At 41.8% G+C, this 16621-nt stretch overlaps 1 protein-coding gene across 50 annotated transcripts in view; it reads right to left on the reverse strand.

Moving 5' to 3' along the window:
- The window catches only part of LOC137564200 (protocadherin gamma-C5-like), a 669033-nt gene that overhangs the window by 56617 nt on the left and 595795 nt on the right, over positions 1 to 16621 (reverse strand). The window contains exon 1 of one of the 50 annotated variants that reach the window (XM_068277739.1): positions 3617 to 6288. The exons of the other annotated variants lie outside the window; for them this stretch is intronic. Coding sequence (XP_068133840.1) covers positions 3617 to 6052 — 2436 coding nt within the window. The 5' untranslated portion in view covers positions 6053 to 6288. Of the gene's footprint in view, positions 1 to 3616; positions 6289 to 16621 lie in introns of those variants that run through there. 50 annotated transcript variants of the gene reach the window in all.

Here is a 16621-nt window from a genome sequence, read left to right on the forward strand (position 1 = left end):
GCTTCATCACCGCCACGTGGGACCGAGGAGGACGGGGGAAGCCTCAATAGGATCCGGAGGCTTCCCCCACCCCAGGTGAGTACCCCCCAGGGGAGGATTTTCTCATTACAGGTTTTCTTTAAGGTGAAAAATGAGTAGGCTTTGTGAATCAACCCCTTCAGCTCTTATTTAAGAAGATTCACATTTTTTTTAAAGCTAACGCAATGAGAGGTTTCTACAGATCACAGATTTGTGTGCCATATATTTAATAGGATAATAATATAAAGCACTTCTAGAATAAGCCCCAGCTTAGCAAGACAAACAGCATTGCTACCGCTGAATTGAAGATTTGACCTCGTTAAGGACACAGGTCCAAAAACGCTGCAGAAATGTTTTTGTGCCTTGGCATGATTTGGGCACAAAGCTGCAGCCTACAGTGTAATGTGATCAGCAGCAGTAATGTCACCGTGACAGAAGTGCCCCAGACTAATTTCTAGATTAGCTCAGAATAGCTGTTCATTAAGCACACGTACACAAGGGATTTTCACTGACAATATGGAGATCATTGTGTGTATTTTTAGCGACGCACCTGTGTTAATTCAGTTAGAGTTACCAGGCCCAGCACGGAAATACTGCAATAAAGTAGAGCGCACGGCCAGTCTGGCTGAAGCTGGCCATACACTGTCAGGAAAATTAACGATATCTCCTCAATAGTGATTTTTTTCTCTAGTCTGCTAAGGCCTACACACTCTCTACTCATGTAGAGGACTTCATTAATTGCAGGCTTCATTAATTGCGCACTGCTCTCGCCATGCTAGATTATAATAGGAACAGCATTTCCTGGTCCTAGTTTCCATCCACTAACGCTAGGCAGCATGTGCGTATGTCCCAGTTTTAATCTAATGAAATGAATTGTTAGTACTTTTCACTAAGGGAGCCCTCAGTAGGTCACCCTGGAGCATAATTGGGTCTTGCCCAAGGATTCCCTACTGAATAGATGCTGGCTTCGGATTCAACCCCAGGTCTCCTATGTTGAAGTTGCGCCATACATCAAATAAAAGAAATACAAAATAATACCTTAGTATATGTATTTGCTCCTTCTAACTATTCCTATTATTGCCTGAAGAAGTGGGCTGCATCCTGTGAAACGCGTTGCACTTTTTGGGTGGAGTTATTTGATTAAATAATTGAATTACATTGAATGTGGGCAGTTTGAGTCTGTTTGGAGAGGTAAGTCCACCTTTACCCCTATACCTGGTGGAGGAGGTGATACCCCTTTGTTTCCATTTCTACAGAGAGAGATACTCTTATCTGAGTGGAGTCAGGTCTAATCTCCCCTCCTGTGAATACAGTGGTTGCCATAGTGGCAGCACATCTTTTTGACTACATTTTATGATTTGCTTTTATATTCAATTTATTTAGCATGCTGCACTATTTGGGCTCTTCCTTTTTGTTTCAATTCTTATTATGTACTTTTCCCACTATAGCAAAAATCTTGCTGTGGCAAGTAATTTTCGGCTCAGCATCCAGCAGCTGGTGGTAGATTTTGGAGAAAAGCTGTGCCCTTGTGCCACCATGCCAGATAGGCACGGCACAAGGGGAGGAAGATGCATGAATCAGCAACAACATTTCTGCAGTTATTATTGTTATTAATGATTTACATAGCGCCCGCCACATAGTGTGCGTTGTGCAATTAGCACACCCTACGTTACCTGGGTAATGTGTGCGTTGCTATGGTAACGCACATTACATAAGTTGGGATATTTTTATGCCTTGAAGTTCAGGAGCTGCTTCCAGAGTAATGATGCTGTACTGTGTCACCACAGGATAATCTGTTCCGTCCACACACATACATATGTATACAACCTCCTCCCCTGAGGCCACTGCAGACTAACATTGTTCATTATGTGGCTTCCTGCAGGGCAACCCCTGAAGACAGGAAGTGCTCAGGAAGTTGTCCTGCTACTTTCATTGACGCCATTAGATGTAAGCTGTGCAGCAGTAGTGTATGCTGGATTGTGAATGTATATTATAGCAGTCAGCCTTGGCTCCTTCATTGTTTAACAGAAGTAAGAATGGGCACCATAAAGTCAGTTTTATGAAGTCAAGGTTTGTATGAAATAACACAGGGAACACATGTATACAAATAATAAAAAATACTTGTTTATAGAAGAATTTGCTTATTGCTTCAGTCACTGTAGGCAAGTGAAAGCATTGAAATCACTTCTGATGCATAACATGAGTCAGACTCAATAATTCATTCTTATGCAGGGAACATTGAATAATTACTTATGCCTCTATCTATAGGGTCTGACATGAATTAGGCAAGGGAATATGATGCCCATAACAACCAATGAAATAGCTTCTTACAATTCTCAGCATGCCCTAGATAGCTAGAATCTGATTGGCAATGGGTGCTATGGCCACATTTTCATGTCAAATCTATTGTCTATTGCAGCTGGCTGGAAATTTAAGGTGTGTACAAGTGTCCCCCAATATCGCTGACATCTGTCATTGGTTGTACAGAAAAAAATGAAAGCCTTACTTTTTTACTTGTTCAAGAAATATGATCGAATTTCCAATTTTTTTTTTTTATATAAGTCGACCGGGAACGGTGGATTTTTCGAATCAATTTTTATGAATTTTGATTGGTGTAGAGTAGATTGTTAATTTCTTAATGTATAGACGCAAGCATTTTTTCAGAGTTTTCGATAGGAGGGTTAACGTTACGCAGATAGGTAGGATGGTTAGTGTTAGGCGTATTGGTAATAGGGTTCGTTTTAGGCATATCAGGAGGAAGGTTAGTGTTAGGCATATTGGCCGGAGGGTTAGTGTTAAGAGTATAGAGTAGGGGGAGGTTAGAAAGGTACTGTTGAGAATGAGAAAGAAGAACAAGTAAGAACCATCGCTACCCGTAGTAGAATATCGGTATTATAATTTTAAATACAAATGTATGCCCTACGTCCATCTACACAGCTCTGTGTTAAAACACATTGGGCCTGATCCAGTTCATTTTTTCTTCTTAGTTTTCTCCTTGGTGATATTTTTGCATCTTATCAATACATTGCCTTGTAAGCCACCAGCAAGCAAGAAAATATGCAGAATAATTTTAACAGTACTTTTTCACCTTCTTTTTGGTACTTCTTCAATGGCAGAGTGCTGAAAAGGTTTTTTAAACAGAAGATGAAAAATTATCTCGTAGGAGAAAACTTAGAGGAAAAGTTAATTGGATTGGGCCCATTGTGTCTCAGAGTACACACTGATAATGTAAGGGAAACATATGAATTATTCTCCCATCTCCTAGATTTCATAATGCTTTGCCATCAAGACTGGAGGCTAGGGAATCTCACAGCAGGAACAGGAAAAGCAATATAAAAGTGACAGCTCACTTCCTGTTTATATGTCACTTGACATTCAAACAGGAAGCTAAAAGAAGTATCACTAACCACGAGGCAGACAGCAGTAGAAAAATAAATAACCTTCTACCCAAAATAACAACAACAAGTTACATACCATTTTCTTTTAAAAAATGGTTCATTTTGATATACATGCAAAATAAATTTAAATCACATGCAGTTTGCAAAACTGTTCAATAAACGGACTTACAATATTAACAAAGAAAGATAGGATGTCTCACCTGGCCAGACCCACTTAGAGTGGGAAATAAAACCTCACTTTCACTGACCATGTTTTTCAGTTGAGGAAAATTTAAAGGCCTCATGAAGTTGAAATCATTTTTATCTGACATTGTGGAATAGCAGGACTTGTAACACTGACCATTGGGATCTGTAGGTGCCATCCTCACCTCCATATATTTCAGAGTACCGTCTGTGTTCAGATGTAGAGTGGGCTGATACTGTCCCGAGTAATGACTCAGGTCAGGCTCGTTTTTGCAGCACCATCCAGGACCAGCCATATCCTTTTTCAGACATTTTATCAGCAATATTGTGAAGGTGATAAACGATACAGAGCTTATAGCCACCAAAGAAATGATTAAATACATTGTAATCTCAGGGCTGTTTGATGAGTTTGGAAACAAATCCTGGGATTTCATGTTTTCCTGAACCATAGCATCTTCTAAAGTGACAATGATGGTGACGGTGGAAGACAAAGGTGGTTCTCCATGGTCACTAACTGAAATCACCAAACTTTGCTCTTGGCTTTCATGCTCCTGAAAACCACGAGCTGTTCTGATCTCACCTGTGTGGGAAGAAATCTGAAATAAGGACGAATCAGTTGCTTTAAGAATGGTATATGATAACAAGGCATTGAGACCAGAATCTAGGTCCACTGCTGTTACTTTGGTAACAAAGTAGCTATCAGGAGCTGACTTTGGGATCTTCTGCTGGGCAACCGACTCAGCAGAATTCTCAGGGTAGAAAATGGATGGAGAGTTGTCATTAACATCCAAAATGAAGATAAAAACGGTTGTGTTGGAAAACTGCTTTGGAGATCCAGAATCTTCAACTTTCACTGGGATTTGTAAAACCTGGATCTGCTCAAAGTCGAAAGAATGCTGAGCATAAATATTTCCATTTTGTGAATTAATGTATACAAAAGAGGATATAGTGGAACTTCCAACTTGGCTATCAAGTATGGAGTAAACTAGGTTTGCATTCTCTCCCTCATCCGGATCTTCTGCCGATACTTCCACAAGTAGTTGTCCGGGCGTATTATTTTCTTGCACGCTGGCACTGTAAGCATCTTGAGAAAACATGGGCTTGTTGTCATTGACATCTGAGATTCTTAAAGTGATCGTTTTTTGCGTCCTTAAAGGGGGAGTACCCATGTCACTGGCCACAAGATTAATGACATACTGGGGAACAGTTTCTCTGTCCAACATTCTGTCAGTGATTAATGAGTAGTGATTGTCCGAAGATTTGAATGTAAAAGGTACATTAGTAGGAAGTTGCAGTCTTACCTCCCCATTCTGACCAGAATCTTTGTCTTTTACACTAAACAGTCCAATAACTGTTCCTATAGGGGTGTCTTCAGGAATCTCAGTCATTAAGGAGGTCAGTAATATTTCTGGTGCATTATCATTAACATCATCAACTTCCACTTGGACAATGCAACTCCCCTCCATCTCTGGTACCCCCTTGTCCTTTGCTCTGATGGATAACTCGAAGGACTTTGATTCCTCGTGATCCACAGGTCCGATAACAGAGATAACACCTGTGCTTGGGTTTAAGGTAAACAATCTTCTAACGGAATCTGGTGTGTGCTCATCAAGAGAATATTCGATTTCACCATTGACACCCTCATCCAGATCTGTTGCATTAAGCTTCAGCAGTACAGTATTAACAGCAGTATTCTCCTTCAAATTAATTTTATAGTAGCCCTTATCAAATGTAGGTGGATTGTCATTTAAATCCATGACAATGACATTTATCTGCGCAGTCCCAGACCTCGGAGGATCGCCCCCATCCACGGCAGTGAGGATGAGGCGATGCTTGTCTGCTTCTTCTCTGTCCAAAACTTTTTCTAGCACAAGCTCCGGGATGACAGTCCCATCTTTGCGGTTCTTCACAGACAGAGAGAAATAAGGATTCGGGTCCAGTTTATATTGTTTAATTCCATTGGAGCCCACATCCCGATCGTGCGCGCTTTCCAGAGTAAATCTGGCTCCAGGGCTTGCTAACAGTTCTGTAATCTTTATAGTTCTTTCAGCATTCGAAAACGTCGGAGAATTGTCATTTATATCCAAAATCTCTACCAAGACGCGGTGCAGCTGTAGAGGGTTTTCCACAATGACTTCCACGGGTAGCACACAGCTGGTGCTGGAGCCACACAAGCTCTCCCTGTCTATTTTTTCATTTACTGTTAAACCTCCATTCCCCCAGTTCACAGCAAAGTATTTACTGCTTCCCTCTGATCCCATCCTAAGCTTGCGCTTCGAGAGATCTGAGATTTTCAGCCCCAGATCCTGAGCTACATTTCCCACCAGTGTCCCCGGATCAGACTCCTCCACAACAGAATAGCGAAGCTGCCCGGAGACACAGCCCCAGCTACACAGGAAAAAGAAGCACGTTACTTGCCATTTCCAAGTCTCTGCTGAGTTTTGAATGTCCATAACTTAAGCCTTCCCTCCAAGCAGCCTGAGTGCTGATACAGAATCCACATGTAAATCCTGTGGCTGAAGTCAATCCATAGTGTGCAAAGAGAGGGCTTTCCAGCAGCAGCACGTTCGTATCCAACTTGGTAAATAACATCCAGAGAACTCTTTTCAGAGCAGCACCCTTCCTCTCTGTGTTGCTGGAGGAACGATCCACAAAGTCAGGGGGGAGAGAGAGGATGACAGCGGAGCCTCTGTTGTGTGCAGCCAGCGACGATCAGATGCAAGCTCTGCCCTCTTCTGGCCACTGCTATTAATTTTAAACAGTCAATTCTGCAAATGTTTACATTTACTTTTACGCTGTCGGCTCGGCTGCAACCTATCTCCACATTTTATTTTTAGGCTGTCAGCTGCAACCTATCTTGTGTGCTTTAGAAATCTTTAATACCTCGACGGGTGGTGATGCAACTCTACAGGCATTAAATCATTTTACTGAAGCTGAAGGCAAGTAAAGCTAAAAGTACAATAAAACTGTTAGCGTCATTCATGAGGGTAGGAACTCACTAGGCAGAAGCCCTAGCTTTGTGTAAAACGCTAGCGTTAACGCATATAATGTAGGTCAATGGGCAGCATGAAAAGAATGCATTTGTTTGCGTTCTGCAATGTGCGTTTTAGAAAACGCAGAACTTGCTGCATATTTTTCCAAAACAGATCTAAAACGCACATAATGTATGTCAATGGTGACGCAGAGGTATAGCATTTTATTGCGTTTTTTTTGTGGGTTTCAATGCTTTTTTTACAAACCAATTTTGATGATGTATTTCCGCTTCCTGTTGACTGACTTCCTAGTGATGAGCCAGAGAGGACATTGAGAATGTGTGCTTATACTGGCCACATTCTAAATAATTTGCATAAAACACACATCAGAAACACATACAAAACGCACAAAAACGCACTTGCGATTAATATGTGCAAAATGCAAATGCAGTATAACGCAAGCAAAACGCTTGTGTGAAATGCAAACGCACTCAAAACGCACTTCACCATGATAAAAACACAAACGTATATGCAAAAAAACGCAACTTTTTATACACCACTAGTGTGTTCCCAGCCTCAAAAATAGAAATTGAAACAAATATTTTACTAATTACATTTTCCTTTTCCCTGCTCTCATTTTTAATTTAATTCTTCATAAGAATTTTTATAGGGCTCTTAAAGATTTACCCACAACACTCCGCAAAGCAACTCAATCACAGTTTATTTAATTTTGTGAATATAATCCAGTTTCATACCCGTAAGCAGATATCAAGGGGAGCCAGCAGTGTCATAAGGTCTGGTTGTTGTATGGGAACACATACAGTGGTGTGAAAAACTATTTGCCCCCCCCCCCCCTCCTGATTTCTTATTCTTTTGCATGTTTGTCACACTTAAATGTTTCTGCTCATCAAAAGCCATTAACTATTAGTCAAAGAAGACATATTTGAACACAAAATGCAGTTTTAAATGATGGTTTTTATTATTTAGTGAGAAAAAAACCTCCAAATCTACATTTGTGTGAAAAAGTGATTGCCCCCTTGTTAAAAAATAACTTAACTGTGGTTTATCACACCTGAGTTCAATTTCTGTAGTCACCCCCAGGCCTGATTACTGCCACACCTGTTTCAATCAAGAAATCACTTAGGCCCGGTTCACACTTGCGGTTCTCTGCCAAACGGACCGGATGACCTGACCGGATCCGGACCGGATCCGGATCGGAACCGTACGGTTCTGATCCGGATCTGATCCGGTCAGGTTGCATCAGGTGTTCATCAGGATGCGATTCGGATCCGTTTGGCAAAAGATAGTAGAAATAGAATAAAAATGTTGGGGTCTGGGAGGTCAGCAGAAGGTGGACCTGTGGAATCAGGCCCTCCGCTGTTTAGCACTCACCTCCACCTCCGACATACTGCCAACATCTCCAGCACGTTTAAAGTCACTGCTGCTCCACTCCAAAATGCTTGCCCATGTGTCCCCATCCAAAATCGCCGCTACAATACGCATAGGAAGTGGGGTAGAACATCCGGATTTTATAGCCAGTGTGTTGTGCGCTCTCCGGTTCTCATTGGTTTGTATTGGCTGGATGGTGCAGTCCGGCTAAGCTCCGGATACGTCTGCCGGAGGAGCCGGACCAAAAAATAGCGCATGTTGGGTCTTACGCCGGAGTCCGGATCCGGTCCGGACGAAACGGACGCATGTGAACGGACGCATAGACTTTCATTGCTATGCCGTGCGTCCGTTCCGTCCGTTCCGCATGCGGTCCGGCTCCGGCACGGCGATTCCGGAGGCCGACCGCTAATGTGAACCGGGCCTAAAATAGGAGCTATCTGACACAGAGAAGTAGACCAAAAGCACCTCAAAAGCTAGACATCATGCCAAGATCCAAAGAAATTCAGGAACAAATGAGAACAAAAGTACTGTAATTGAGATCTATCAGTCTGGTAAAGGTTATAAAGCCATTTCTAAAGCTTTGGGACTCCAGCAAACCACAGTGAGAGCCATTATCCACAAATGGCAAAAACATGGAACAGTGATGAACCTTCCCAGGAGTGGCTGGCCGACCAATATTACCCCAAGAGTGCAGAGAAAACTCATCCGAGAGGCCACAAAAGACCCCAGGACAACATCTAAAGAACTGCAGGCCTCACTTGCCTCAATTAAGGACAGTGTTCACGACTCCACCATAAGAAAGAAACTGGGCAAAAACCGCCTGCATGGCAGATATCCAAGGCGCAAAGCACTTTTAAGCAAAAAGAACATTAAGGCTCGTCTCAATTTTGCTAAAAAACATCTCAATGATTGCCAAGACTTTTGGGAAAATACCTTATGGACCGACGAGACAAAAGTAGAACTTTTTAGAAGGTGCGTGTCCCGTTACATCTGGCATAGAAGTAACAAGGCATTTCAGCAAAAGAACATCATACCAACAGTAAAATATGGTGGTGGTAGTGTGATGGTCTGGGGTTGTTTTGCTGCTTCAGGACCTGGAAGGCTTGCTGTGATAGATGGAACCATGAATTCTACTGTCTACCAAAAAATCCTGAAGGAGAATGTCCGGCCATCTGTTTGTCAACTCAAGCTGAAGCGATCTTGGGTGCTGAAGCAGGACAGTGACCCAAATCACACCAGCAAATCCACCTCTGAATGGCTGAAGAAAAACAAAATGAAGACTTTGGAGTGGCCTAGTCAAAGTCCTGACCTGAATCCTATTGAGATGTTGTGGCATGACCTTAAAAAGGCGGTTAATGCTAGAAAACCCGCAAATAAAGCTGAATTACAACAATTCTGCAAAGACGAGTGGGCCAAAATTCCTCCAGAGCGCTGTAAAAGACTCGTTGCAAGTTATCGCAAACGCTTGATTGCAGTTATTGCTGCTAAGGGTGGCCCAACCAGTTATTAGGTTCAGGGGGCAATTTCTTTTTCACACAGCTCCATGTAGGTTTTGATTTTTTTTTCTCACTAAATAATAAAAACCATCATTTAAAACTGCATTTTGTGTTCAATTATGTTATCTTTGACTAATAGTTAACGGTTTTTGATGAGCAGAAACATTTAAGTGTGACAAACATGCAAAAGAATAAGAAATCAGGAAGGGGGCACATAGTTTTTCACACCACTGTATAAGAAAGTGTCTAGTTTATTGTAACGTCAGCATTGAGTCTACCACATCTATAAAGGCTTCTCAACAAATTTCAGTCCATATATGGCGCCCATAGATGTTGGGAGCCCCCAACTCCTAACCTCCTATCCTCTGATACAGGGAATCATCCTCCAGATCAGGTATTTTTGTGGCTACAATTGTTATAGGTGTGAAGAACAATATGATGGCCACACTTGTTTTATGACCTTTGTAAGATGGGCCCCTAAGGCTGGGAAGGGCACCAAAGGGGAGGCAAGGAAAGGGGCGTGAACATGGTGGGGCCCCAAAAAGTTTTGCTGGGAGTCCCCATGAATTGTATACAATGAACAGAGGCGCCAAAAGTATAAAATTAGATTAAATGAGCTTAAAAACCAACTCAAATTGCAAAAATGAAGGAGGAAGTGGTGGTCTTACCTCCCTCTAGCAGACACGCCAACGACTGCGATTCAGACAGTCAAACACATTTATTAGAAACTCCCCCAAAAAATTTTGCAACGCGTTTCGGAGGCTCAATCCCGCTTCATCAGGCAATACAGGGAGGAGTATCAAGCGATCTGCACAAGGATTCAAGTTAAGCACCTCTGTTTTGAATGAATTGTAGCTATGCCAATGCATATACCGGTAGTGCTGCAAACTTATTGCAAAAGCAAGGAGAGAAACTTACAGTGAGGGCTTGTTCACACTATCAGCATTTGCTGATTTTTTTAAGCGCTGGCGATTTTGCGAATCACCCTAAAAGCGCTTATGTAATGATTTCCTATGACAGTGTTCACATGTGAGCATTTCGATTTTATTGAAATCGCAAACGCACTACATGTACCATTTTCTGAGTGCTTTGGCTCAATGGAAGGTATAGGGAAATCGCCAAGCGATTGAAAAAGCACTTTGTATAGCGATTTCCCGAGCGCTTTTGTGAATAAATACATTGTATTTATTCATTTCTGGGTTAAAGAGTTCACATCCTAACTGACTGAAAAGTGTTTTCCTAAAAGCAAATTGCAGGGAAAAGTTCTTCAAAAATCATCATCATCAAATGCGATAGTGTTGGCGATTTATAATGTGATCAAGGCCTAAGGGCTGGTTCACACTGCAAGAGCTTTTTCTAAGCGCTTGTGATTTAAATAGTTCTTCCTAATGTAATACTTGTGTGTGTTGTCACTTGAACAATGTGATTTTATAACATACATCACCCACAGCGTTGCATTAGCAAGAGCTTTCCAAATCGCTAGCGCTTAAAAACTCTTGCAGTGGGAACCCTAAAACCACTTTGCATGAAGCTCGTTTGGACTGCAAAACATACTCAGGACAATTAACAGAATAAATTAATAGAATAAAATGAATAGGAAATACAGTATGCTGTAAGGCAAGGATCACACTTGCCATATTTGCATGTATTTCTATGCCACGCAGGAACACATTGCAGGAACTCATGCCATGCCATACCAGGAACACATGCCATGCCAACACATTCGTCAGACAGCCCAACTTTAGCATGTTCCTTGCATCTCTTACAAGCATGGAATTCCATTCTAAGGTGAAACTCTAGGCAACAATTATCCTTTTTTTTATTTTTGGGAAGCGGAAGGACAAACAGTCTGCAACATTGTGCTGGCCTTCTGTATTAGCTGGCAATAAACAATACAAGGGATAGCTACGCTCCTTATGGGTCAGCCCCGGGACCATATGCATTTTACTTTTTCTCCTAAGTTGTCTCAGAGGAGATAATTTTTCATCCTCTCTTTAAAATAACGTTTTAGCACTGCAATTAAAAAAAGCACAGCACTTCCGTTTTGATGAGATTTTCGGAAATGCAATTGCGATTCCATTTATTACAATTAATGGAAATTGCAACGCCTTTGAGATCATTCCTCAACAACCATGCGTTGCAATTCCACAGTGAAACGCAACGCATGGATGGGGACAGCAGACAGTGCAATCTGTGCACTTCTGATATCCCCATGGATCGCATTGCGTTGCTGCAAATCATGGGAAAAACGCAAGTGTGGGTAAGTGGCCTAAGAAAACAAAATGCAGAAGAAAAACAACAGATACATAATAAGACACTGTACATTGCTTAGAGTTTAGAAAGGGCAAATGCAAAATCAAAATATTAAACAGGTAAAAACTGTAAATATGGTTTCTGGGTGTATAACCTTCAGAGATGTAAGGGCATCAGTGCACTACCAATGCTCCTGGCACAAAGGGTTGGATGCAAGGCGTCCTCATTCTGTGAAGTGTAAACAAGCCGTACATGACAGGCGCTGCCCAGTTACCTAGGAGATAAATAGAGCGGCACAATTCTCTGCAGCTGAACCGCAGTACTGACATGCTGATACATTATACATGGCTGATCCCCGCAGAGCGTGCCCAGTCCGTGCTGTACAGCAACAGCAGCATATCTGTACCAGGACTCACAATATCAAGGTCTACCATCTGTAATATTGTAACACTAAACCGTCACGCTGGAATTCTCTACAGTTTGGGGCTGTAGGGCTGTAAAACCAAATAACGCTATGGTAAAAGATATGAAGGAGAAAAGGATTCCCCATCCCCCTAATCGTTCAAACCAATCATGCCCTGACCAGACCAGCTTATGTAGCCTGGGGATTCTCCCTCTGTCAGATCTCCCAGGACTGATTATCCAAAACAAATCCTTCATTTGTCTAAAACCATGCTGTATTTCACCACAGAAGCAATTATAGCAACAGACACAAAGACATCTCTACACAGAGCTGAGGAATTAAAGTGGACCTGAACTCACACACAGGACAGAAGGAAAACATAGAGAAATGCACCCTATATGTATTAGAGAGTTTAGCCTGTCTAATCCCCCCCCCCCTCATCTGTGACTAATCACCAGTGTGATTTTTTCTCTCAGCTGTGTCAGCTGGCTGCCTCGGCAGAGCAGCTAATTGGTAAACACATGGAAGCAGGAAGAAGACACACTGCAGATTTATTGTAGGATTTGAATGAGCTGTAACAAATAAACATTTTTATTTAAATATTATTATGCTGTTGCTTATCTTTCAGAGCAGAGAGGATGTTCTGAGTTCAGGTCTGCTTTGATGTTAATTGTCAATTTTTGTTCATGTCATTTACTGCATGGTAAAAGATGTAGTTTTATCATGTTATCGTATCACACTGGTCCTTTCTATCATAATTTGTTTTATTTCGTGATAACATTTAAAAATAAGAAATATATTAATTTAAAACATTTTTCAGGAGAAAAATACATGTATTTACATCAGTCCTGAAAGCGGGAGAGAAGGATAAGGGACAGAGGGATTTGGCTCCCTCCAAAAAAAGGTACAGACTAACCAGCAAGCTCATGGTGACCCAGAACTCATTGGAGTGTGTAAGGGACTACAATGGTCCTAAAAGCCCCCTTACTAAGATGTTAAGAAAAACAAAAAAATTGCTTTCCTAAAACAGAAAGAATTTGCGATAATTCAGGTTGGAGTGAGCTCCAAAAAAGGGACAGTTGGGAGCTATGCTTCCTGTCTATTTTTTTGTCAACTTTATATTAACACTTCCTGGTTAACAAACAGACAACACTGTCACATGACACTAGATCAGTCTATTGTAGCTGTATAAGAGCACTTATACCCCTGTATACAGTATCACATACCAGCATTTTAAAGGATATTGGATTTTTCAGCTCACATAATGTATGCCAACTTTTGCACTGCACACTACATCCCGATGCCCACACTAGGTCAAACATTCAATGCACAGGAATGTATAGATATCAGTTTTCAGACCATTAAGGGCTCTTTCCCACTACAGGCAGCGGTGAAAGGCTAAAACGCGGCGTTTTGGCTGCAGGCGTTTTCAAGGCGTTTTGAAGGCGTTTTAACGCCTATACATTACAATCAATTGTAATAAGAAACGCTGCGGTAGGCCCAGAAAAAGCGCCTGGGAGCGTTGAAACGCAACGCTCCAAAACGCGGCGTTTAGTGTGAATGGTAAAATGAAAGTCTATGGACTTTCTTTTACCTAGGAAAACGCCAACTTCGGCCGTGGCGTTAAAACGCCGAAAAAGCCCTCTGGTGTGAAAGGGCCCTAACTGTGACCTCCTCTACAGATCTGCCCCTTGACCTGAAAGATGTTACAGTGGCTTCCTATGCTGTGGTGTAATGGATTCTATTTCATTCCCAGTCTTTGCAGTGACCATAAACATTAGAATGCTCTTCCTGTGAAGTGCGGTCATTAATTGGCTCTCATGTTACTACACCAGACAAATGTTTTCCAACACACTACCAATGCTCCTGACCACACATGGGAAACGTTTCCACCACTAAGGGTCTCCCTAAGCATGTCTTTTCTGCCGCCTGCCAGTGCAAAGCAAGAAGTGGAATGCTAATGTTGGATTGCTGACAGGACTGCTCTGCTCTGGCAAAATGAGGCCAGCTAGCAGCATCGGCTTGTGAAGAGGGGCCTCTGGAAATGATTGTTTATTTTGTGCTAAGACAGAGGTAAACTTGGCTCTCCAGCTGTTAATGAACTACAAGTCCCACAATGCATTGCAGGAGTCTGACAGCCACAGTCATGAATCATAAAGGCAAAAGCATTGTGGGACTTGTAGTTCCTTAACAGCTGGAGAGCCAAGTTTGCCTATCACTGGGCTAACACGTTACACAATGCTTTGTGGATAGTTCGGGATCACTCATGCCTCAATGAACAATACAGTCTATTTATCCCTACCAAGGTCACAATACATTATCGATGGAATTGACACAGTCTATAATGATGGTCTCTATATACTGTAGTAGACAGTTTTGTCTGCTGCAAATATGCAGGCAGAATTATCCGCCTTTTATACCAAGTACCCAGTTAAAGCGAATCCAAACTCAGAACTTCCTCTCTGTTCTAAAAGATAAGCAGCAGCATAATAAACTTTAAAGAAAAAACATATTTCTTACAGCTGATACAAATCCTGCAATAAATCTGTAGTGCTGCTTTCATGGAAGTAGAAATAGGGTTAACATCTCTGCTGAGGACTGTCCAGATTCCTGAGCTGACACAACTGAATAGATAAACAGTGGTGATTAGTCACAGATGAGGGATAATTAGACAGGCTAAACTCTCTAAATACACTCAGGGTGCATTACTTTATGTTTTCCTTCAGTCCTGTGCAAGAGTTCAGGTTTAAAGCATAGAACCAGGGCCACTAGAATTTGGTTAGGGACTAAAGGGATCCCAAAGCCTCCTTCTACAAAATAGTAATAATAATAATAATATTTATAATAATAATAATTATTATTGTTATTATTATTATAAACCTTTGCTAAGTATACATTTGAATTCTTACAACGGAAAGTATTTGCAATTATACAGCTCTACTTGAGCAGGAAGGGACTCCCATCATGCATTCATGGATCTCTTCTGCTCAGTGAGTCAATATGCAGATCATTGTTTTTAAGTCCATGAAAATCCAAGGACACACCCAGAGCCGCGGGTTCACAGTGTTCTGATAGTCTATTCATTTTACAAATCCAAACTGATCAAATTTGCACACAGCTGTTTCAGGCTTGAGTTGACCTTCATCAGTGCAGTGTTTTAATGGCAACATTCTACAAATTTTGGATGCATAGAAAAACGTATGGATGCATGGGGGAGGGCCCTACAAATTTGAGGCCTGAAGACAATGCTTGATTTACTGACTTCTGTCTCATACCGCTACTTAAGTTTTAAAAAAAAACAGTGTTCCCCTTTTATCAGTAACCAGCAATGGAATATTATTAGTACTAGTCTATGGTCACATTATCAAACGCAGGTGGTCGACTGGCTGTGCGTTTAAAATGCAATGCCATCTGCATGACCATCTGTTGCTTTATGAAGTTCACTACAGTGATTGGGTCATCGCTGCGTTCGGCCAAAAATGCATGCAGTAGCGCCTTAGAGCAATAATGAGGCAGACAGTGTAGTCTATGCACTTCTGATGCTCTTGCTTTTCACACACCATACGCATTTCTGAAATGTGCATGACAACGTGTATAAAGTATACAAGGCCTGTCTGTTTATTTATATAGCCTAGATATGTGTATTTATATAGAACATAATCATGTCAATAACTGTCCTGTAAAGGAGATCACAACTGTAATCCCTTCCATAGTAATAGTCAAGCATCCCTATCGTATTTCAAGATTTTATAATTTTTTTTTACATTGTTTTCTTTTTGGGGGGGGGGGGGGGGGGGTTTAATTCACCAGTATGCTTTGGAGAAGAAAGAGTGCCTGGAGGAAACCAACACAGAGACAGGAAGAACATACAAAACTACATGCAGAAGGATGAACATACAAACTCTGTGCAGATAGCATCCTGGAGCAGATTCACAGGTGCAGGGCTGGATTTCTGGAAAGGCCACACAGGCTGTAGCCCTGGGGGCACCTGAGTGTGAAATAGGGGTTGCTACTTATAAAAGAGAAGGCTGCAAATGGGTACCAGCACATGAAAAATGGAAGCTGATGATTAAGGGAGCTGTGCATGAAAGAGAGGGTCTGCAGTACATAGATGTTATCCATGGAAGAGGAGACTACACATGGAAAGGGAGGGGCACTGTAGCACATGGAAGGACAGCTTCTTCATACTTGGCCTAGGGGCAAGAAAAGTATACATCCGGCCTTGCACAGGTGAGAGGGCCACCCCCCTAACCAGGGCTTTTCAACCTTTTCACCAATAGTACCACTTTTATCGCCTGGAAATTTTCAAATACCACTAGTGGGAGGTAAAAAGCAGGAGACATTGGTGGGGAAAAGGGTCAAAATTAGATTGTTAGCCTACAGATTGCCATTATTGGCAATCTGTTGGTAGATTGTCATTATAGGCAGTCTTTCCAGTTCCTTCCTCCCCCTCTGCATCCATACAGGTAGCTTCCCCCACCACCAGTGCGCTGGGCAGTAACTCATCAC

This window comes from Hyperolius riggenbachi, chromosome 3 (genome assembly GCF_040937935.1).
Source record: "Hyperolius riggenbachi isolate aHypRig1 chromosome 3, aHypRig1.pri, whole genome shotgun sequence".
NCBI classification, from domain to species: domain Eukaryota; kingdom Metazoa; phylum Chordata; class Amphibia; order Anura; family Hyperoliidae; genus Hyperolius; species Hyperolius riggenbachi.